This window comes from Felis catus, chromosome C2 (assembly GCF_018350175.1).
Source record: "Felis catus isolate Fca126 chromosome C2, F.catus_Fca126_mat1.0, whole genome shotgun sequence".
Classification (NCBI taxonomy): domain Eukaryota; kingdom Metazoa; phylum Chordata; class Mammalia; order Carnivora; family Felidae; genus Felis; species Felis catus.
Genome location: NC_058376.1, coordinates 65,352,208 through 65,375,880, shown reverse-complemented (window position 1 = coordinate 65,375,880; position 23,673 = coordinate 65,352,208). Strand labels below are relative to the sequence as shown.

General features: G+C 38.8%; 1 protein-coding gene across 1 annotated transcript in view; it reads left to right on the top strand.

Annotated features, from left to right (window-relative positions):
* Nucleotides 1-19,510, top strand: part of TMEM39A (transmembrane protein 39A) — a 31,138-nt gene extending 11,628 nt beyond the window's left edge. The window contains exons 4-9 of the mRNA XM_003991664.5: nt 1,478-1,561; nt 5,349-5,503; nt 12,529-12,877; nt 13,653-13,840; nt 15,767-15,887; nt 19,031-19,510. Of these exons, the coding sequence (XP_003991713.1) occupies nt 1,478-1,561; nt 5,349-5,503; nt 12,529-12,877; nt 13,653-13,840; nt 15,767-15,887; nt 19,031-19,264 (1,131 nt within the window). The 3' untranslated portion in view covers nt 19,265-19,510. The remainder of the gene's footprint in view (nt 1-1,477; nt 1,562-5,348; nt 5,504-12,528; nt 12,878-13,652; nt 13,841-15,766; nt 15,888-19,030) is intronic.
* Nucleotides 19,511-23,673: the final 4,163 nt, after the last annotated feature.

Here is a 23,673-nt window from a genome sequence, read left to right as displayed (position 1 = left end):
TGGCTAAAGCAGAATAGAACTTTATTTCCTTATGAAATAAGAATTAAGCAGGTGAGGGGCATCTGGGTGGTTCAGTCAGTAGAGCGTCAGCTCTTGGTTTTGGCTCAGGTTACAATCTCACAGTTTGTGGGATCAAGCCCCACATTGGGCTCTGCACTGACAGAGCAGAGCCTACTTGGGATTCTCTCTCTCTCTCTCTCTCTCTCTCTCTCTCTCTCTCTCTCTCTGCCCCTCCCCTGCTTGTGATCTCTCATGCTCTCTTTCTCAAAATAAATTAAAAAAAAAAAAATTAAGTAGGTGATAATGCCAGTGTGGCACCTCTTTGTTTCTATTGCTCTGCCAGCTCCAACATGCTTCTTCCAAATCATAGTCCAAGATAGCTACTCTGACTCCTGTCAGCACATATGGCCAGCAGGAAGGAGGAAAGGAGAAAGACAGCTCTTTCCTTTAAGGGCATGGCTTGGAAGTTATATATATCACTTCGTTCACATCCCTTAGCTATAAGTAGTTTTTGCAAGGGAGGCATGGAAATAAACCTGTAGTTAGCTAGGAGTCAGTGCCCACTTAAATTTGACTATGATGGCAGAAGAGACAACTAGTAATCTCTGCTATCCCCTTTGCCTCTCACAGCACAATAAAAAGTAAGATCCAGGAGAGCAGGAACCTTGTCTGTCATTCTTCAGCAGTGTATCGTCAGTATCAAGAAGAGTACTTGGAGCACATTGTGGGTGCCCAGAACATATTTACTGACTGAATTAAGAAATTCAGCTTTTGAAGAAGGACTGTGGAAAGCTATTGACCTTTTGACCAACAAGATGAAAATACATCCCAGTTTTGTTTGTTGCTAATGATTTTTCATTTTGCTTATTATTTATATAGGCTTAGAATTAGAAGGAACCATATGCAACATCTAGATAATGCTGGAATTTCTTAGGAAGAAGAGATCAAATAGAGGACACGTTGTTAAATCAAGTTAAAGAGAAAGACCAAAGTGAATATAATTGATATATCAGCCAGGAGGGAGTATAGGTTAGTAGATGCCCAATTAGATTAACATAAGCTTGCATAGAGAGACCAAAAATATTAACTCCTGAACGCTAAGAGTTCCATCTCATCCATTACATTTGACACTTACTATAAATATGGCATTTTAAATAAGTTATTCTTGCTATAATTCTGCAAGTTATCACTTTTTAACTCAAAGCTATAGTCTTTTCCTTTCAACACAGTAAACTTTCAAAGAAAGGAGAGGAATACATTCCAGATAGTTTAAAATAGTGTTTGTAAAGTTAAAGCAGTTTTTCATGAAAGGAGAAATAGAAGGTAGGTAGTCTCTTCAAGAGCTTTTAAATTCTTGTGGTCTGTATATGTAAGGTGATGTAAGGAAGATCTTTTGAGGGGGCAAACATTTTGGTGTAATATTTGCAGCCAGATACACATATTTCTTTCTGATGCAGTGATTTGTTTCTCTTAACAGAATTTTCATCTCATTGATTACCACCTGGCAGCATTCATCACAGTGATGCTTGCAAGGAGGCTTGTATGGGCCCTCATCTCAGAGGTAACAGCTCTATAACACTATATTTTATCACTTGGAGCTAGGTTAGTTATTAAGATGGATTCAAGCTGAATATGTGACGTGTCCAAATATAATTGACTACAATTACAAATTAATTTCTTTACTTCCACATGAGTTGTGCTAGTTATTTTTAAAAGGTTTTCCTACAATATCTTTAAAATTCAGTGTCCTGTGTTCAAGAGAACGGTTATAAATCTCATTTGTTTGATAGGAGCTTATTTATAGTTTCCAACTTCTTCGATATAACATTTCTTATTTTAGTAGTTATAGTAAAAATAGGATGAATTTTAAATAACTATTGATACGAAGAGTTATATATAAATGAACAGTTGCATCTAAAACTTTGTTTTAGGTAACATTTACTTGAAGTTATATACCATTTGTGGAGTTGCTAGCAAGAGATACTTGTTTGAGTTTATTAAAACTTGGAATTTTAAAATGACAACATCCAAATTTGCATAAGACTAATGTTAAAGATTAGAATCTTAATGGACAATAAAGACTTGGGACGTTAATGTCTTTTTTAAATTACATGTTGTTGATATAAATGGCCATTGGTAATTATTCTTTAATATATTTGTAAACTCCAGTGAAGGAGGTAAAATGTGTTCTCTTAAGATTTTGTTATCTTATGCCCTATAAATGATTATGAAAACAAAAACAAAAAATCTTAGCTGAAGTGACTAAGAATTTTAATTTTGGAGTTTATAATTTAATGTATAGTTTTAAGTAAATAGTTACTATAATTACAGATAACTGAGAGTCAACTTTTTTCCTTCCAAAACATGCATGTTTTGTCTTTGTGTCTATAAGCTCTAATTTTCAGGAACCTTATTTCTTGTGAGCACAGAGTAAGTGCAGATGTTAAGTCATAACCTGAAAGGCATTTGAAATTAACCAAAAGTAGGATTCCCTGTTTTTTCACAGCGGGAAAGCCTGTCTAAAACCTTTTCTCCCAGGTTCGTTATTTAGATCATGAAAATAGATGCTTGCCTTTGGATATATTAAAATCCGTTCTTTCTTTAGAGGAACTCAGTGGAGTTTTATGCTTTTATCTGTGAAAACTGGCAGGATTTTGTTTCATCTCTTCAATTACTTAGAAATGGTACTTGTTTATGCCAAATTAGTATGTCCAGCTAATGTGTAAATTCCTTCATGACTGAGGTTTCTACCTTGGAGCTCCAAGGGCTATAATTTGACCTACTCTGTTGTTTCTTTTGCTAATGGCTTAACAGTAGCTTAACAATTTTTGCATGATCTTAGTTGGAAAGTATTTAGCTGTTTTCTAAAGAAACCGGCAATTCTTACAGAGATCAAAATACTTAAATTTAAAAAGATTTCTGGTCAAAGACTTAAATCTGTAAGTTAAAGTCCATGAGAAAGAATTAAAGAATGTTTAAATAGTTGTGGGATATGTACATAATGGAATAGCACACAGCCATTAAAAAGATGAAAATGTACTGACCACTAAGATATTAAGTGAAAAAAACAAAGTACAGAACAGTGTTTAAAATAAGGCAGGTGGAAGGAACAAAATACACCTGCTTATATATGAATAAATTATCTGTAGAAGGACATACAAACTAATAATGGACTGCCTAGTTACGTCTGGGAACAAGACCATTAGGAGGGAAATTTCACTGTAAACACTATTACACATTTTGTATTTTGAGCACTGACTATATTACCTATTCAGAAATTAAAAATAAGAGCTGTATAGTGATTCTTTTCCTTAAAAAAAGCTAAATTAGATAAGAACCATCATCATCTCTCCTTCCTTCCATTAAAATGTTTACATTCTTTTTTCTTTTCTTTTTTTTTGCTTAAATCAGAAAGTATCCCTACCTTGAGAAAGACCATTTTTAAGGAGAGGCTGGAGGTAATTAATTCAGAAAGCTAAATACTATTCTCGGAGGAATACCTCCCAACTAGATAAGACTGTTCATTCACCTCCAGGCCAATTCTACTTCTCTATTTGCTCCACAAAACCAAAAGTTATTCAGCTATTCTTCTACCAACCTGAGGCAACTCCCTTTTTAAAAAATTATTTTTCTAAATAGGCAAGTAGCATATTTTATTGAAAAAAATTGGAAAACACTAAAATATAAAGCAGGAAAAAATGGTAACTTACAACCTCATTATTGAGAAGACCATATTTTCGTATATTTCCTAATCTTTATTTGTATATATACTGTACTTCTCAATTAACATAATATTAGGAATATTTTTCTACTCTTTACCTGGCTTGTTTTTGCTTATTCTTTAGATCTCAGCTGAAATATCACTTCCTCAGAAAGCTTTCCCAATGATTAGGGGTCTCTTGTTATTTGCTCTCCTTAACAGCCTACTCTTTTCCTGTAGCACTTATACCACAATTATAAAAATAATTATTTTGTATAAATATTAATTGTCTTTTTTATTTCGGCAGCCTCATAAAGACAGAAGTCTTATTTGTCTTGGTTATTACTGTGTCCCTAGGGCCTGATACAGTATCTGTCATACATAACATAGTGGTTAAGAGCTTGGACTTTAGAATAAGGCAAAAATGATAAATACATCCAAGCTCTGCTACTCTGGTGACATTGCTCAGAAACAGCCTTTAAATTTTGAAAATGGAGGCAATGGCATAATTCCAGCAGCTTTGACACGTGAGGTACATTGGCATGAGGTATATATCAGGGTAGTAACACACAATTATTTGCCCTGCTGTGACTGAGAACAGTTTGAACCTTCTCCATAGTTTGAGACTTAGGGTATTAATTCACCTGCTTCTTTGCATTTATAAGTAACTATATAAATATTATATATTGCATGTATATTATATATGCTATGTAGTATGTTGGGTAAACTAAGAAACGGATATATGAAGGATCTGAAAGTCTCTTTATTCCCTCCCATTGATATTGACCCCACATAATTTTTTTCTTCTTTCTGTATTCTGACACTGCTGTTTTGAGGTTGTAGGAATCTACCATTTTCCCCTGCATTTTGCTTATTCTCTTCTTACTAGTTCATTGTAAAAGAAAATAACATTGTAAAACTTCATGTTTAGATAAGTATGCTTTCTTACTGTATTTAATCAGTTTTTAAAATGTGAGATTAAGAACAAATATTTGAATAACTGTGATTTAAAGAAGTGGAAGTGATTGTACATTATTTCCATGTTTGCAAAAGTCAAAAAAGAAAGTTTTATTTACATAGGGATTTGTCAGAGAAGGTCTGATTATTTTCTGAATCTTCAGTAATTTATTACACATTAATTCAGCAAATAGATTGGGGGGAAGATTGCAAGAAAAATGGAAGTGTTGTTACTCCTGTTGAGGTCATCACGGTTTAATCTGAAGTCAGATAAATTAATGGTTCAATATCTTTATGTACATAAAAATCACCTGGTAGATTATTAAAATACAGGTTCCTTCACTTACAGCTTTGTTCTCTATCTGTAAGGAAAGGCAGTAGGAATTTGCAAGTTCAGTAAGTAGCCCAAGTAACTCTGATGAATGTGGCTCTCATACTTTGAGAAGCCCTAATGTAAACAAATTAGACAATGTCATAAGAACTTAAAGAACCAAGAAATTTCCTGGAGAGGTCTGAATCTTTAAAAATGAGGAAGGTAAGTGGGATGAGACAGTTTTTCTCCCGCCACCCCACCCCCCCCTTTTTTTGGTCACAGATTTCCACTAAATCTACTAATTTCCTTACTTGAGTCATACTGCTTTTGAATAAGGCCATTTATAAAATGTTCCTTTTGGTGGTTCCAAACTTCCAGGCCACTAAGGCGGGTGCGGCATCTATGATTCACTACATGGTTCTGATATCAGCTCGTTTGGTGCTACTTACTTTATGTGGATGGGTACTTTGTTGGACCCTCGTCAATCTCTTCCGAAGCCATTCAGTGCTCAATCTCCTTTTCCTTGGCTACCCGTGAGTACTCCAGTTTTACCATTGTATTAGTAAGTTTTTAAAGAAATAATTTGGATCAAGCAAACAGTAGTATAAAAGTGAAGAAAAGGAAATTCTTCAAATATAAACCAAAAGTTTAGAAAATTGGAAAGATGAGTGGATAGGGTGACGATATAATTTATTTTCTACACTAGGACACAATTGGAACAATAGGCTTAAACCAGGACTGTCCCAAGAGACTTGAGAGGTATGCTGTTCTACCAGTGGAGAATATTTTAATTGGCTCTCTTCACCAAATAAAGGGACCTGGTACAGCCTGTATTGACACAAATGATGGGTAGTGTTAGTTGAATGGACTGGCTCAACCAGTCTTACTCTTTTGGTCAAAGTACTTTGATATTTGGCTTCATGTAACAAATATGCTGTACTCATGCCCTATAGACTTACCTTTTTTGACCAGCATTTTATTATGGAAACTTAAATTTTTTTTTAATGTTTGTTTATTTTTGAGAGAGAGACAGAGCATGAGCTGGGGAGGGGCAGAGAGAGAGGGAGACACAGAATCCAAAGCAGGCTCCAGGCTCTGAGCTGTCAGCACAGAGCCAGATGTGGGGCTCAAACTCATGAACTGCGAGATCATGACCTGAGCCAAAGTCGGACACTTAACTGACTGAACCACCCAGGTGCCCCGTGGAAATTTTAAACACGTGAGATTGAAAGAATTTTTCAGCAAACACCTGTGCAACTGCATCTAAATTTCACCCATTAATGTTTTACTATCATTGCATAACACATAACTGTCCAACCATTCCTCTGTCCATCTATCAGTCCACCTTATTTTTGATGCATTTCAAAGTTAAGTTGCAGACCTCAGTTCACTTCTTCCAAAATATGTCAGCCTATGCATATCAGTCACTAGAGTTTGATATTTGTTTACAGTTTTTCTTTTGAGGTAAAATTAATACATAAAATTCACAAATCTTGTGTACATTTGCTGAGTTTTGATAAATGCATACACTTACAAGTCAAATCTGTGTCCCAATATAGTACATGACCATTATTCTAGAGGTTCCTTCATGCCTCTTTCCAAACACCACCAACCACTTCCCAGAGGTAATCACTGTTTTAATTTTTTTTCCACCATAGATTAGTTTGCCTGTTCTAGAATTTCGTATAAATGGAATTATACTGGATATACACTTTTGTGTAAAGCTTCTCTCAGCATATTGTTTTTGAGATTTATCCAGGTGGTTACATATATCAGTAACACTTCATTGTATGAATATACTACAGTTTGTTTATTCTCCTACTATTGAATATTTGGATTGTTTCCAGTTTGGGGATATTACTAAGAATAAAACTGTTAGGTACATTCTTACACAAGCCTTTTTTGTGAAGAAATGTTTTCATTCTCTTGAGAGAAATATCTAAGAGAGGCCTTGCTAGGCCATAAGGTAGGAGTATGTTTAGTTTTATAAGAATCTACCAGACCTCTTCGCAAAGATGTTGTATCCTTTTACCCCCCACCAATTCTATAAGAATTCTAGTTGCGCCACACGTTTGTCAGCATTTGATGTTTTCTGTTTTTTATTTTTAAAGTTTATTTCTTTATTTTGAGTGAGAGAGAGAGAGCATTCGTGTGTGCGTGAGCAGGGGAGGGGCAGAGAGGAAGAGAGAGAATCCCAAGCAGGCTTCATGCTGTCAGCATGGAGCTAGATGCAGGGCTTGATCCCAGTAACCATGAGATCATGACCTGAGTCAAAGTCAAGAGTTGTACACCCGACCAACTAAGCCACCCAGGCATCCCTGCTGTTTTTAAAATTTTAGCCATCCTGATCAATGTATAGTTGCAACTTACTGTACATGTTGGCTTTTTAAATTGTTTTGCAGAGTTTAACTTTTATGCCTTGGGCCAATACTTTCTTCATTGGATGTTAATGGATAGCTGTCATTCTTTGAGCTGTTCTGTGCTAAGTGCTAGGCTAGGTGTTTATAAACATCACCTCATGAAATCATACCATAACTCAGGAGGCAGTGTATTTAGTCCGCCATAACGGATGCAAAGTATTCAGGGCTTTAAAAAGTTAGAAGTTTATTTCTGTACAGTATGTGTGTAAATCATATTAGATAGCTGTGGCAGCTAGCTCCATGGTGTTGGGACCTAAGCTCCTGCTATCTTTTTTACTCCACACTCCCTAGCAGGATAGATTGTAAAGGACTTTGGAAATTTGCAGCTGTATCTGATCTAAAAATTCTATTGCAGTGGAAGAACAGGAGCACAGTGGCTGTTGGCAGACAGCAGGGTTTGCCACAGGTAAAGACAGATTGAGTCTAAAATAAACTTGCCCGTTGTCAGACAGTTAGTGAGAAAGACTCTGGCCTTTTTGATTTCAGAGCCCTTGTCTGCACCATTACTCTGTAATCAGTAGTTCTCAAAGTGTGGTTTCCAGAACAGCAGCATTAGCATCAGCTGGAAAGTTTTTAGAAATAGAAATTCTCAAAATCTGCCCCAAATCTACTGAAACAGAAACTTCGGAAAGTAGGACCCAGCAATTTGTCTTTTAACAAGCCCCCCAGATGATTCTGATGCTTGCTCAAGTTTGAGAATCATTGTTTTATATAACCATTTATGGTACTGAAGCATAAGCATGAATTTAACAGTTACATAGCATAAAATCAAGATATAATCAAAGATTGTATGAACAGGGATGATAGGAAGTCTATTGGTATACTATGGTAGGCCTGATTATACTGTTTAATTAAGGCAGTCATCAACTCAGTTTATTAGTATTAACCTTTTTGCCTGTAAAATGAATTTTCTGTGTTACAAACATTTTGCATGATTCATATTTCTTATAAGGTATAATATTTTACATCAATTGTTTCTTTATTTCTAGATTAATATTTCAGTTGCTTCAACTGAAATGATTTCGTTATTCTATTTATCAACAACAGCTGGTTGAATCCATTAGGTTTTTGGTTTTTTTTAATTTTTTTTTTAAAGTTTATTTTTGAGACAGAGCATGAGCAGGGGAGGGACAGAGAGAGAGAAGGAGACACAGAATCTGAAGTAGGCTGCAGGCTCTGAGCTGTCAGCACAGAGCCTGACATGGGGCTCAGACCCAAAAACCAGGAGATCATGACCTGAGCCAAAGTCAGATGGCCAACCGACTGAGCCACTCAGGTGCCCCATTGTTTTTTTTTTTAATGTTTGTTTATTTTTGAGAGAGAGACAGAGCACAAGTGGGGAGGGGCAGAGAGAGAGGAAGACACAGAATCCGAAGCATGCTCCAGGCTCTGAGCTGTCAGCACAGAGCCAGATGGGCTCGAACCCACAAACTGTGAGATCATGACCTAAGCCAAAGTCAGATGCTTAACCAACTGAGTCACCCAGGTACCCCTGAATCCATTAGAAGGTTAACCCTATTTGATTTGAAAGGCTAATTATGGATATATCAAGGAATATTTTGGCTAAGTTTAAAAGGATTATCATATCAAGGGGCGCCTGGGTGGCGCAGTCGGTTAAGCGTCCGACTTCAGCCAGGTCACGATCTCGTGGTCCGGGAGTTCGAGCCCCGCGTCAGGCTCTGGGCTGATGGCTCAGAGCCTGGAGCCTGTTTCCGATTCTGTGTCTCCCTCTCTCTCTGCCCCTCCCCCGTTCATGCTCTGTCTCTCTCTGTCCCAAAAATAAATAAACGTTGAAAAAAAAAAAAAAAGGATTACCATATCAAAATGGCTAGCAAACTTTTTAGGAATAGAAAGAAGCTTATTAATTTTTGAAGGCTCTCCACACTCCTGCAACAGAGTGAAATAAGCGTGTAATTTAAACAGTTTATATTTAAATATATTTACTTTCTTCAATTTTTAAAAGTTGTATAATCTTTTATTTAACTTCAATTTAAAAATTAAGTATGCGAAATATAAAATACTAGATAATGGCAATAATCACATCTTTATTTTCTTGTTTATTCATAGATTGAAAAAGAAAGGGACTCTTTTCTGCCCTTTTTTTTTTTTTTTTTTTTTTTTAATATGATTCTCAGCTAGTTTCTCAGTTTAGGGTAAGTTAGTCCAATGACTAACAGTTGTAGCTCTTACATTTATTTTAAATCTATCCAGGGGGATGGGGGAGAGGGGAAAATGGATGATAGGCATTGAGGAGGGCACTTGTTGGGATGAGCACTGGGTGTTGTATGTAAGCAATGAATCACAGGAATCTACCCCTAAAACGAAGAGCACACTGTATGTTAGCCAACTTGACAATAAATTATATTTAAAAAATAATAATAAAATTTTTAAAAAATTAAAAATTAAAAAAAAAAAAGAATCTGTCCACTGCTCCCTGTAACCTCTGCTATTATATTCTAAACCTCCATCTGGTCTTCTGGTAATCCATTCTTGCCCTCCTCCTTTCCATTTTTCACTGTAGCTGTAATGATTTTCAAAATGAAAGTTGAATCATGTTAGTAACCTTCTTTAAAATTCTTTAATAAATCATTTCCTTTACCCCCTTTACCTTACAGAGAGCCCTCCATAGTCTAAGCTTTTGATGTTACCTTTCTCTCATCCTATGAGTTTCTCTCATTCTACCTTGGATCAGTTATCTATTGCCATATAATGCTGTAACAAACAACTGCAAAACCATGGTAGCATACCACAGTGTATATTGATCGTGCATGAGTTGGGGTCATCCGGAAGTCTGGAAGCTGTCCTGATCTTAGCTATGTTTAGTCACATTTGTTGGATTGACTGGCTGTCAGTTTAAGTAACTAGGACAACTCAGTTTTGCTCCATGGGTCTCTCATGCTCTGGCAGGCTAGACATGGACACATGAAATTGATCAGATCCATTTCAAGCTTCTGATCACCGCATGTCTACTGACATTCCTTGGGCCAGAACAGATCACATTGTTGAGCCCATTGTGGGTATAGGGCAGGATCACTTCACACACAGAGGGCTATGTGGTGAGACTACAAAGAAGGGTTAAGAAATGGGGCCATCACTGCAATCTGCCTTGCACCGTAGCCTCTTATCCCATCTTTACATGTGCAGTTTGTTTCGGCAGTATTGAACTTACAGGCTTCTCTGGCCTTCACAGTTTTGCACGTGTGAGTTCTGTTACTTCTGCATTTATTCCTTCGCACAGGGCATATACACAGTGGATCCCGGAGTTGTTAACCATCTTCTTACTTAGTAACAAGCTCATTTTTTTTCCCACTGTAGAAAACTATGAACAGGTGAATTTGTTAATTTTTTATAAAATACATAACTAAATAGGATATCTTTTTATTTGCTATTTTCCATATCTGAACTTATGCCAGCAAATTGAGTATTTTATTTACAATGCATAAGTCACAATGTGGACGTTACTTAATAAAGACTGGGGAAAGAATTTTTTTAAGTTTTAAAGAGCCAAGGGTGAAATAACTATAAGAAGTTATGAAAAGTCTCAAAATATTCAGGCCTTTAATCAAGTTACTCTACTTGTAGAGATTTATTTATTGTATTTATAGATTTTTTTTCATTAATCCATTAGATACTTACTGAGTTCCTAGTATATTTCAGTCACTTTTCTACACATCAAGGATATAGTAGTGAATTAAGCAGACCAAAATCGCCGGTTCACGGAACTTACATTGTAGTGAGGGAGATAGACCAAGAGAAAAAACAACAAATAAAAAACCTAATACACATGTAAAATAGATGGAGTAGAAAGATCTGTGAAGAAAAATAACCAGGCAAGGGGACCTAGGAGTGCCTGTAGGATCAGGATGGGTGATATAGTCAGGAGGCAGGGAGCCCGTCACTAAGAAGGGGAAGTTTGAGGGGTGCCTGGGTGGCTCAGTCAGTTAAGTGTCTGACTTTGGCTCAGGTCATGATCTCATGGTTCATGAGTTCGAGCCCCACATCGGGCTCTGTGCTGACAGCTCAGAGCCTGGAGTCAGCTTGAAATTCTGTCTGCCTCTCTCTCTCTGCCCCTCTTCTGCTCGCACTCTGTCTGTCTCTCTCTCTCTCTCAAAAATAAATAAACATTTAAAAAAAGCGGGGGTAGTTTGAAGTGAACAGTCTGCAATTTGGCACCTGGGTGGCTCAGTCGGTTGAGCATCTGACTTCAGCTCAGGTCATGATCTCATGGTTTTTGAGTTCGAGCCCCACATCAGGCTCTGTGCTGATAGCTCAGAGCTTGGAGTGTGCTTCAGTTTCTGTGTCTCCCTCTCTCTCTGCCCCTCTCCTGGTCTCGTGCTCACTCGCTCTCTCTCAAAAATAAATAAACATTAAAAAAAGAAAAAAAAATTACCAGAGGTACACAAAGATCATGTAGGAAAGTGCTTATCCATATATTGATATTTATGGTAAGGCAAAATAAGAAACAGCCTAAGTTTCCAACAAGAAATAGGTAAATTATGGTACATCTGTATGAGAACACTATAGTTATCTTTAAAAATTGTTGTAGAAAAAATATTAATTACATGGAAAAATGCTCAAAATATACACTCACACATAATCACCCACTCAGTTAAAACAAGATACAGGGGCATCTAGGTGGCTAAGTCACTAAATCACTAAATCTGATTTCGGCTCAGGTAATTTCTTTTCATGGTTCATGTGTTCAAGCCCTGCATTGGCGTGGAGGCTGCTTGGGATTCTTTCTCTCGCCCTTTCTCTCTCTGCCCCTCCCCTGCTCACATGCTAATAAATAAATAAACTTAAAAATATATATATACAAAAGTTTTTGCTGTATGAGGCTTAACATACAAAAAAAGCAAGCATGAAGTCTGTGCACCCAGTTGTAAAAATTATAAAACCGATTATTTTTTAGGTGTTTTGTATTTTGTCGTGATTTTCTGTAGTCTTCTGTTATTCTACAATGAATGTATATTGCCTTTATGGGAAGAAATTAAAGGACTTCCCCAGTAATGAATTTACCACAGCAAAGTCCCTGTTACATTCACACTGGTGAATCATGACTATTTTACTAACATAGTTATCAGATTTGATCTTAGGGGCATCTGTGGTCCTTTTTTCATATTTACCTTTTTCTACAGGTTTGGTGTTTATGTTCCTCTCTGCTGTTTCCACCAAGATAGTAGAGCTCATCTTCTTCTCACAGACTATAACTACATGGTTCAGCACCAGGCGGTAGAAGAGAGTGCCTCAACTGTGGGTGGCTTGGCCAAATCCAAAGACTTTCTCTCCTTATTGCTGGAGTCTCTAAAAGAACAGTTTAATAATGCCACGCCCATCCCCACCCACAGCTGCCCCCTATCTCCAGACCTCATTCGCAATGAAGTAGAGTGTCTGAAAGCCGATTTCAACCACAGAATCAAGGAAGTTCTCTTCAACTCCCTCTTCAGTGCCTACTATGTCGCATTTCTACCCCTGTGTTTTGTGAAGGTAAGTGGTTACTTTTGTATGCCTCCTGGATTTGTGTGTGAATGACATAAACTGGGTATTTCTTATTTAATCCCCCTTTTCTCTGTCTCCCCTTTGGCAGCCTGGATTGGTGGAGTTCGGCTGCATCTGGAGTGCACTAATACCGCTCCTGGTTGGCGGATAGGTATTTCCATATATGTGATGCACCCGTGGTGGTCCCCTCTTTTTTTCTTTCTTTTTTAAAGTGTTTTTTTGTTTTTTTTTTTCAGTTTCTGGGGAGAATAAAACTTGTGTTTATAATAGAATCAGTATGTAGTAGTTTAAGAGGACTGAGGTTTCAGCCTATTGTAGTTGATCTTAACATGGTTAATCAGGAGTTTCCTTGAACTTAATCTAACCTTTATCTAAACTTCAATTTACTTCAGTAGAAAAGAAAAATGGTCTGGATGTCACTTGGGCCCAAAATCTTTTGGGACATTTTAGTGCCCTTTCTTTACCCTTTGAGAAGCACATCTGCAGCCGGATGGTCATTCACAGAGAGCACTCACCTCTTCTAGAAAGAAAGCACTTAAAATATAATTGCCTCTCCCTCCCAACCCTAATTCATACAGCCAGAAAGTCAGGTTGAAGGATTTTGGAGGACTCTGCTCTTGAACTTTCTGCACGGACAGCAGGACAACCAATGCATGTGTGACTCAGTGTGGCATTTGTCTGCAGGGCGTATGTACACGCACCCATCCTTACCTTCTTGCTTACCAGTGCATGGATCATTTCTCCCTCTTCTGATCTCTTCCAGAGTACCCAGTACTATGACATGCGCTGGTCATGTGAGCACCTCATTATGGTGTGGATCAATGCTTTTGTCATGCTCACCACACAACTTCTGCCATCCAAATACTGTGATTTGCTACATAAATCAGCTGCTCACCTGGGCAAGTGGCAGAAGCTCGAACATGGGTCCTACAGCAATGCTCCACAGCACATGTGAGTAGCCTGAGGGTAAAGCCATATCACACCTTTCTACATGCTGCTGATCATGTTTACTTGCTTTGTGTGTCATTCTTGTTCTTGGCTTTGAACATTTGAGGTTTTTTTTGTTTGTTTGTCTGTCAACATGGATGCTTGTCATCACTCTAAACTGAACACAGGGGACATTAACTCATTCCCACCACCACCCCCCCAGACCCTCCTTAAATGCCTCCTACCTTTCAACTGCCCAGTCACTCTAGAGTTTGTAATTTGTTTCCCAAGCTGTAATATTGGAGTTTTCTTTCAGTCTTAACCCTTTGCCCAAATTCACAGAGTCATGATAAATTTTTAATTCTCTTTGGAAGACTGTAAGATTCATCTTCTCATCTTCATTGCCACAGCTAAATAGCTGCTAGCTAATCATCTCACACACCGGCAGCTAAAATTTGCTTCTCTCATCTTTTCTTCCTAATAAATGCAAATTTGTTCTAGTAATTTTCCTTGCTTCCTTTTTTTGTTATTTTTTCCCCCTAAACTCACTAATGAATGTGTCTCTGCTTTTCCCATATTTAAATGAAAACTGTCCCTAATTGAGTTTTCTGTAAGCATTTCTCTCATTGTGTTCCCTTATCAGTCATTTCTCTGCATGGTCCCTGTGATCCAAAATGCCTAACTTTGGAACCCTTTGGTTCTCTCACTTCTGAGCCCTCACCATACCTTCCTCTCAGACCTGGACCATCTTCATCTTCTTCCCTTTTATAATTGGAACATTTCACAAATTTCATCATCTAGAAATTCTTTCCTAATTAAGTGGGACAGACTGAGGGGACCTTCCCTTCCCCTCTCCCCCTCAGAGTCCTCCCTTCAATTATCTGCCTTGATGTCTGATACAGATTAGCACAGGCCTTCAAGCCCAGGAACTGAAAGAGATTGGGCCAGGCTGAAAAGAAACCCGACTGTGGGCAAAGGACAGATTTCAATAAAAATTGAAAATACAATCCACAGTACTAGTACTGTACATCTTCAGGCTCCTGATGGCACATGGCCATGAGGTGTATCATCACTTTAATGCTGGTAAGTGTGAGTAAGGCTGATGGAACATTTTCTGAACTGGGAAAGCTTCAGGGTGCTAGACGTTTTTTTTGTTTTTTAACATATCTAAAATGCTGTCCCAGTTCTTACCCTAGGAAACTAACATTTCCAAAATCAGCAAGAGATGAATTAACTTAGATTTTTTAAAAAGCTTAACCTGAAGATCCCCATCCCCACCCCAACTCCATTACATTGGTGCTGGAAAGAATGAAGCTTCTTCCATAACTTCTTTTTCCTAGAGAAACTTCTATAAAAATAAACCAAGAAAGTGGTAAAAAGAAAAGTCTGTGTGTCAGTACCTTGTGTGTCTCTGTGTTCTGTATAGCTTCACACATATATGAGGCATTTGAAGTATGTGACAAATAAACTGATATTCTATAGCTTTTGGGGATGTAATTCTGCAGTAAATGTCATGCTAATTCGACAGTATGTTCATTTTCCACTACTCTTACTACCATCCGCTCTCTCTTCTTGTTGGTTCTCTCCAGCATTTCCATCCATAGATTTTGCTCACTTGGGATTGAGATGACCATCCACCTGCTTACATTCGATTTTCTGCCTCATAGATGCCTTAAACATTTATTTTGGCTCATTCTCCTAAGCCTCTTAAGTCCCTTGACACTGAGTTAACTGTATCACTTGGTAACATCTCTACTCTATAGCAGTGAAGTTATGATAACAAATACTTTCTACTCTTTCCAGTTTGACTGTGCAATTACTGTATTCTCAGAATTCAGGCAGATGAAGCCTTGAATACTTAATCCCTTCCATAGAAATGTAGTTGCCCTTGCCAGACACTGTCTAGCTGTTATTGCCAATATGCTAACATTGCATTTCTTTCTCCCTTAGTTGGTCAGAAAATACAATATGGCCTCAAGGGGTGCTGGTGCGACACAGCAGATGTTTATATAGAGCCATGGGGCCTTACAACGTGGCAGTGCCTTCAGACGTATCCCATGCCCGCTTTTATGCAAGTACCACTTATTTCTTTTCAAACGTAAACTTAGTGGTAAGCATTAGGAGGCCTCTCTGTGCGTAAGCACCTAGCACAGTGTGTAGCACATACGGAAGTTAATACATGGTAATTATCACTACTAGTATAATAGTCCCTGTCTTTTGGAAGTGTATTCTGAAAGGCAGTTTTAAGGTCAAAAACCATTATCCCAGCTTCAGCAGCTTGAAGTTACACTGGAATTTGTTGAGTCTAGTATTACTTGAAACAAGTAGGCAATTATTTAAGACTTCCGTGTTTCATCTTACAATATTTATTTGTAATAGTTTGGTTTAGTGGTATCTTTATTATATTGTATTGTGTATCCTTAAGTGACATTTGATGTAGTAATGTTTTTGTTTTGTTTTTTGTATTTGTCATACATATCACCTCCTTAAAGTACCTTGACTTCCCTTATCAAAGTAAGACAAATGCCATGATCTCTGGCCTTTTACTTTTTCTGGATTAAAAGGGAAAAGGGGGGCGCCTGGGTGGCTCAGTCGGTTGAGCTTCCGACTTCGGCTCAGGTCACGATCTCGCGGTCCGTGAGTTCGAGCCCCGCATCAGGCTCTGTGCTGACAGCTCAGAGCCTGGGGCCTGCTTCCGATCCTGTGTCTCCCGCTCTCTCTGACCCTCCCCCGTTCATGCTCTGTCTCTCTCTGTCTCAAAAATAAATAAACATTAAAAAAAAAATTAAAAAAATAAAAGGGTAAAAGGTTTATAAGTGAAAAAGGAAGAAGCAGTAGACATCCACTAGACATCTAACTAGACATCCCAGCTTCTGTCCCATTTGAATTTATACCTTGGATTATGTTCTATTTGATCTTTTCAGTGTCCAGGAAATTCAGACTCTAGGAGGCAACAGTATTAACTTATAAGAGAAAAGCCAGCTGATCAGTGGCAGTGGGAAAAAGAAGGTGCATACAGAGGACTGTTTCATACAGAGGACTGTTCATAGTGCAGGGCATTGCCTTTGAATGAAGATTATATTCTAAGAAAGAATTGGAGGCCTTTTTGGGGGATACTTGAATCTCTTCCTCCCTCCCAGTTCCGTGGGAGTGTACATGGGCTTTCTGGTTCAGTAGGCGTTTGCTACTAAGGCCTTTCAATTAAATACTGGGAACTCTATATCAGGGCTGGATGCTTGTAAATACCATTGTGGAAGGTGGGGCTGGGTGGGGGCTGGGAGGAGCACGGAGAAGGTGAAAGGCCCTTAAATGAGGAAACTACCAGCAACTCCTTCTAGACTCCTATGGGGTTGCCTTAAGATGGAAGAGTAGACTTAAGTCACAGCTGCATAATCGTTTGGTTTCTACACAGAATATTTAATTCAGTCAGCTGACTTCCACAGGCCATTAATGACTTCTGTTGGCCTGGGCAGTCCCCTTGAAACCTATAATGACCAGGTATTCTACTGGAGTTTTCTGCTTGAAAAATAAGTGTTTTCCTTGCTAGTGTGTTGAACAGCTGAAGAATTGGGCAAAATCCAAAGAATAAGGATTAGGGAAGTTAACTTATTACCTGACTTTGCATGACCAAACAGGTAAATCAGTACTTCTCAAAGCGGTCCTTGAGCCACTTGCATGTAAATCACCTGGCCCACTCCTTAAAGTGATTCAGGACCCCTACCCCAGACTTCTGAATCAGAGTCTCTGAAGGATTCCAGGAGTTTGCAGCATTTACAGATTTCGAAATGATTCTTAGGAACACTGAAGTTTGAGAACGCTCATTTAAAATATGCCTACTACCTGTAACTGTTAGAATTTAAAGCCTTTCCTCACCATTCTACTCATTCAGTTTATAGCTTAGTGGCACATTTAATTTTAATTGCTAGAATTGCCACAGAAACTCCAATTGCCTGGGTCCTTTTAGAGCCATTTTTGTACATTCTATTACTAAATATCATATACTAGAACCCAGGGTAGACAGTTTCTTTCTCCCAAAGAAGGACCCTAAGAACCTGGCTACCTTTCATGATAACTAGGCTTTATTCTCAGATTTGTGCCTTGAGGTCCAAATTAGTTTATTTAGATATGATATACCACCATTGCTACAATTTGCACCCTATGACCTCTATCTTTCTATTCATAATGCATTTTTATTAGTAAACCAGGATTTAGCCACTTAAAAAATTTGGTAGAGGGGCGCCTGGGTGGCTCAGTCGGTTAGGCGTCCGACTTCGGCTCAGGTCACGATCTCGCGGTCTGTGAGTTCGAGCCCCGCGTTGGGTTCTGTGCTGACTGCTCAGAGCCTGGATTCTGTTTCGGATTCTGTGTCTCCCTCTCTCTCTGACCCTCCCCCTTTCATGCTCTGTCTCTCTCTGTCTCAAAGTAAATAAACGTTAAAAAAAATTAAAAAAATAAAAAAAAATAAAAAATTTGGTAGAAGTGAATACAGCAGCCCTGTTTTTAGCCAAACTCTAATTCTGACTGAATTTTCCTTCTTTCCTCATCGTCCTGTATGTGCACCCTATTTCTCAATATCCAGAAAAAAAAATCCAGCAGAAATATATGGTGTAGAGGATTTGAGTCAGTGATGATGGTGGGTACACAGTTTAAGGGAAAATTAAGAAATTATTGTATTGATATTTCAGCTTGTAAGACCTCCCCTCTCCCCAGACTTGTCTAGCATAGGTGTTTATGTCTCAGACCAGCCCACAACTAACAATGATTTTTACATTTTTAAATGGTTTACATTTTAAACGGTTGTAAACACCGATATAATATCTTCAATTTTTGCCTCTTGACTTGCAAAGTCTAAAATATTTCCCATTTGGTCCTTTATCCAGCCCCTGTCTTAGATAAATATACTTTGGATTATCTCAAATAGAATATATACCCAAGATATAATTTAAGAAAAATGTTTAGAGGCAGAGTTCTTTTGGGTATAATCCTTTTTCATGTCTCAGGGCATTGAAATAAAATTTATTTCATTATTCCTTGAGCAAAATGGGAAAGGTTTGGGTCTGTACAGCAAGAAATAGCCTGATTGATGTTCAGTAAGCAGATCTATATATTATTGCACATAGGAACCTGTAAATATGAAATTATCTTAGGAGAAAATGTGAGAAGACTACAGTATTTTTCTGTGAAATAACGTTTTGTTTTTTAATGTCTTTACAGTTCCTATTTCATCGTCCATTAAGGCTGTTAAATCTGCTTATCCTTATTGAGGGCAGTGTCGTCTTCTACCAGCTCTATTCCTTGCTGCGGTCAGAGAAGTGGAACCACACACTTTCCATGGCTCTCATCCTCTTCTGCAACTACTATGTTTTATTTAAGCTTCTCCGGGACAGAATAGTATTAGGCAGGGCATACTCCTACCCACTCAACAGTTATGAACTCAAGGCAAATTAAGCTGCCTCTCAACAATGAGGGAGAACTCAGATAAAAATATTTTCATACGTTCTATTTTTTTCTTGCGATTTTTATAAATATTTAAGATATTTTATATTTTGTATACTATTATGTTTTGAAAGGTGGGAAGGGTAAGGGATATTAAATGTATCCATAAACAAGGTGATGTGATCTTTCATGTGTTAGTACATTTGAATAATACACAGGACGAGAGGTGTGCCTCTGCAGTAAAGAGATTGATTTGTTTGTGTGGCTCTGGAATAACTCATTCATTTATGAACACATCTCATATATCACTTGACACCATACCTTTGGTGTGTCTACGCTGCTTCCAGTCCGAATTATCTTTAGTCCTCGGTTGGCCCGACTGGTACAGAAAGGGAAGTCAGTGGAGTCGCCTGACAGCACCCAGTCTCTTTCTCTTTGGCTGGCTAACTGTATTGGAGTACATGGAATAAAGATTGGGTTATAGTCCTGGGTGGGGTTCTCTTTGTTGCCCACTGGGAGGGAGCATTTCTGAGATAGGAACTCAGCATTTTGTTCTGTTCAATGACATTTAAAAATACTTACAGATAAGCTACTATCCTGAAACTCAGGATTTTGCAGTCATTTTCCCTGTTCTTTCACTTCTTTTGCCTCTTAGATTTTCCTTTTATTATTAGCTATTTGCAATAATATTTTTTAAGACAGTCTTTAGAACGAAAGACCACATCATGAAGGAGATGGTGTATGGCTGGACCAGTGGGAGAAGATGAGTGTAAAGCCATGTGGGCTGGCATATAGGCAGGCTGAAGATACCAAGTAACTGGAAGAATGGGCAAGTTCTCAGCTAAACAATCTTGGATGCAGTCTGGACAGCAGCCCACAGCATGTTTGGAGTTATAAGCAGAAGTGAAATAGAAGAAGTTACCTCTTTGTCCTCAGATAATTTGATCTATGCCTAAAATGTGTTTTTAATTTCAAATTCCAGAACCTCTATGTTTGTGAGCATTAACCTTTTTTGGTCCATGTCCATATTCTCAAGAGGTGAACTACTTAGTCAATTGATGTCACTAGTCATCTAAACTTCTGAGGCCTTGTCTTGAGAGCCTGAAATGTATTCTCATATGTTTTCTGTGCTTTGGCTTTTTTACACTGTGAAGTTTTTGGTGAAACACAATATGACCTATGAAGTAAAAAGACCAATCATGTAATTCATAAACTGGCTCTGAAAACAATTCTTGCAGAAGAGTTCCCAACAGGTTTTCAGCAAAGGCACCATTATGAGGAGTACGTGTCTATATACAGCTATCCAAGGTGACTGCTAAGTTTAACCATTTTCCCCTTAAATATTTTGACATGTATACTTTTTGTTGTTTTTTTTTTTTAATTTTTTTTTTCAACGTTTATTTATTTTTGGGACAGAGAGAGACAGAGCATGAATGGGGGAGGGGCAGAGAGAGAGGGAGACACAGAATCGGAAACAGGCTCCAGGCTCTGAGCCATCAGCCCAGAGCCTGACGCGGGGCTCGAACTCCCGGGCCGCGAGATCGTGACCTGGCTGAAGTCGGACGCTTAACCGACTGCGCCACCCAGGCGCCCCTTTTTGTTGTTTTTAAGATACATTATTTGGCAGTCTGAGTCCATGCAGCTATTCAACAAATACATATTGACCACCAGGCACAATATTAGGCACTGGGAAAATAACAGTGAAAAAGAAATGCAAAGTTCCTACCCTCATAGAACTTATAATATGGAGGTGCAAAATGTGCCATAAATAAATTCATGTGTATTGTCTCCTGGTAGTAATAAATAAGTGTGGTAAAGAGAAAATAAATCAGGGCAAAGAAATAGTGCCAGGAGTGGCATTGCTAGAAGACGTCTTTGAGAAGATGATTTCTGAGCAAAGAGCAGAGCAAAGAAGCAAGACTGAGCCATCTAAATAATTTGGGGAGCATTCAGTAATACCAAAGACAGTGGCCTGAGGTGGGAACAATTTTGGTATATTGGAAAAATAGCAGGTAACCACAGTGTATTGGCTGCTTTTGTAAAGTGGCTCAACCTAAATAAGGTGGTTCTTGGAGTGGAGGGGGCCATCTCAATATTCTTTCCTTAGATAGGGATTCTTTTGACCCATAAACATTTTGAAGAGATTACTTGACAGAGCAAAATGGGTGGTCTTGGCACATCAAAATGGCTCCAACTTGGTTCTATCAGCTCAGATAGATTAGATCTGATTAAAGAGAACAGACTGGCTCTCCTAAGCTGATCCCCTACACTCCTGCCTGCCCCTTCTGGTTTGACCTGTCTTGGCCATATCCTAAATGAGTCCTAAATCAGGAGGACCAGATGCTAGGCTGGCTAAACAAATGAGTGAATATAAGAAATAAAAATTAGTTTGGGCTGGGGCGCCAGGGTGGTTCAGTCGGTTGAGTGTCTGACTTCGGCTCAGGTCATGATCTCACAGCTCGTGAGTTCGAGCCCCGCATAGGGCTCTGTGCTGACAGCTTGGAGCCTGTAGCCTGCCTCGGATTCTGTGTCTCACCTTCTCTCTGCCCCTCCTCCGCTCATGCTCTGTCTCTGTCTCTCTGTCAAAAATAAACAAACATTCAAAAAAAAGAATTTAAAAAAAAAATTAAGTTTGGGCTAATGAAATTTCAAAGTGCCCCCCCCCCCCTTGCAGATATGACAGCATCAGGGAGATAAAAGCCTCCAGTGCAACATGCTCCTACATATTTCAGCTGTCCTTTGTAGGTGCCACATTCAGATGTAGTTCCCTGTGTATCCCTTTACTTATGCGTCATGTGAAAGAAAGTACATCATCTTTGCTTGGTGATTAGGAGATGCATACTCAGTAAAGAATTGCCTTTTGGTGACTGTTTATATACTGGGAAATTAAGTGGAAAAAAATGGCATAGCAAAAGATCAGTTGGGTGAACTTTGGATACAGGAAAAGGAGAAAGATGCTTGGCCAGTTTGGGTGGTTTAAGGTGGGTAAGTAGAGGAAAGCAGTTCATAGGCATGAGCATGATGGGACTGTTCCTCAATATCCTATTTACTCTGATTCTGTGTTATATTCCTTAAGCTTCTTTCCCCTCCCTATCAGTCATCACCACCAACCCTCCCCCATTTCTATTTACTGAGCAATTACTACATATCAGACACTGCTGGGTGCCAGAGATAGTGATGTTGAGCGTTCATTAATAGAAGACAGATAAGTAATTATAACACAAAGGTGTTCAGAAAGGTACAGAAAGGTACAGAGGTGATGCAGAAAAGAGATTTATCAACTTTGCTTGAAAGCTGCAGTGTCATGAAGACTTCACTGCAACAGTAACACATAAGGAGCATTTTAAAGGAGGACTGGGAGTTGACCACTTAGATGAGGGAAAGAAGGTTCATGTGGTACGAACAGGACATACAAAAATCCAAGGCACGGACTTGGGCTAGTTTAGTGGGTTTTTAAAAAAGTTTTTATGTATTTTGAAAGAGAGAAAGCATGAGTCGGAGGGGCAGAGAGGGAGAGAGAGAGAAAGGGAGAGATCCCAAGCAGGCTCCGCACTGTCAATACAGAGCCCAATGCGGGGCTCGAACTCACGAACCGTGAGATCATGACCGAGCCAAAGTTGGAAGCTTAACCAACTGAGCCACCCAGCATGCCATGGACTTGGACTAGTTTTTAAATAACCAGTTCAATAATGCTAGCGAGATAGGCAAAGGGTAGATTATAGAAAAACTTGAATTCCACATAGGTCACAGGTTCTCAAAGGTGTGATCCTTGGATACTATATCAGATCTAAGTCGGAATCAAGAGTGAAGCCCAAAAATGTGCCCCTTTCACAAGCACTTCAAGTAATTCTTTTTTTTTTTTTTTTTAATTTTTTTTTTCAACGTTTATTTATTTTTGGGACAGAGAGAGACAGAGCATGAATGGGGGAAGGGCAGAGAGAGAGGGAGACACAGAATCGGAAACAGGCTCCAGGCTCTGAGCCATCAGCCCAGAGCCCAATGCGGGGCTCGAACTCACGGACCACGAGATGGTGACCTGGCTGAAGTCGGACGCTTAACCGACTGCGCCACCCAGGCACCCCTCACTTCAAGTAATTCTTAGAAGTCTAGAAACTGAAGGCAGCTAATGGAAGATTTAAAAAAAATTTTTTTTTCAACGTTTATTTTTCAGAGAGAGAGAGACAGAGCACGAACGGGGGAGGGGCAGAGAGAGAGGGAGACACAGAATCGGAAACAGGCTCCAGGCTCTGAGCCATCAGCCCAGAGCCCGACGCGGGGCTCAAACTCACTGACCGCGAGATCGTGACCTGGCTGAAGTCGGACGCTTAACCGACTGCGCCACCCAGGCGCCCCTGGAAGATTTTAAACTTAGGAGTTAGGACTCAGAGAGTTCTCAAAATGTAATCTCTGGGTCTGCAGCA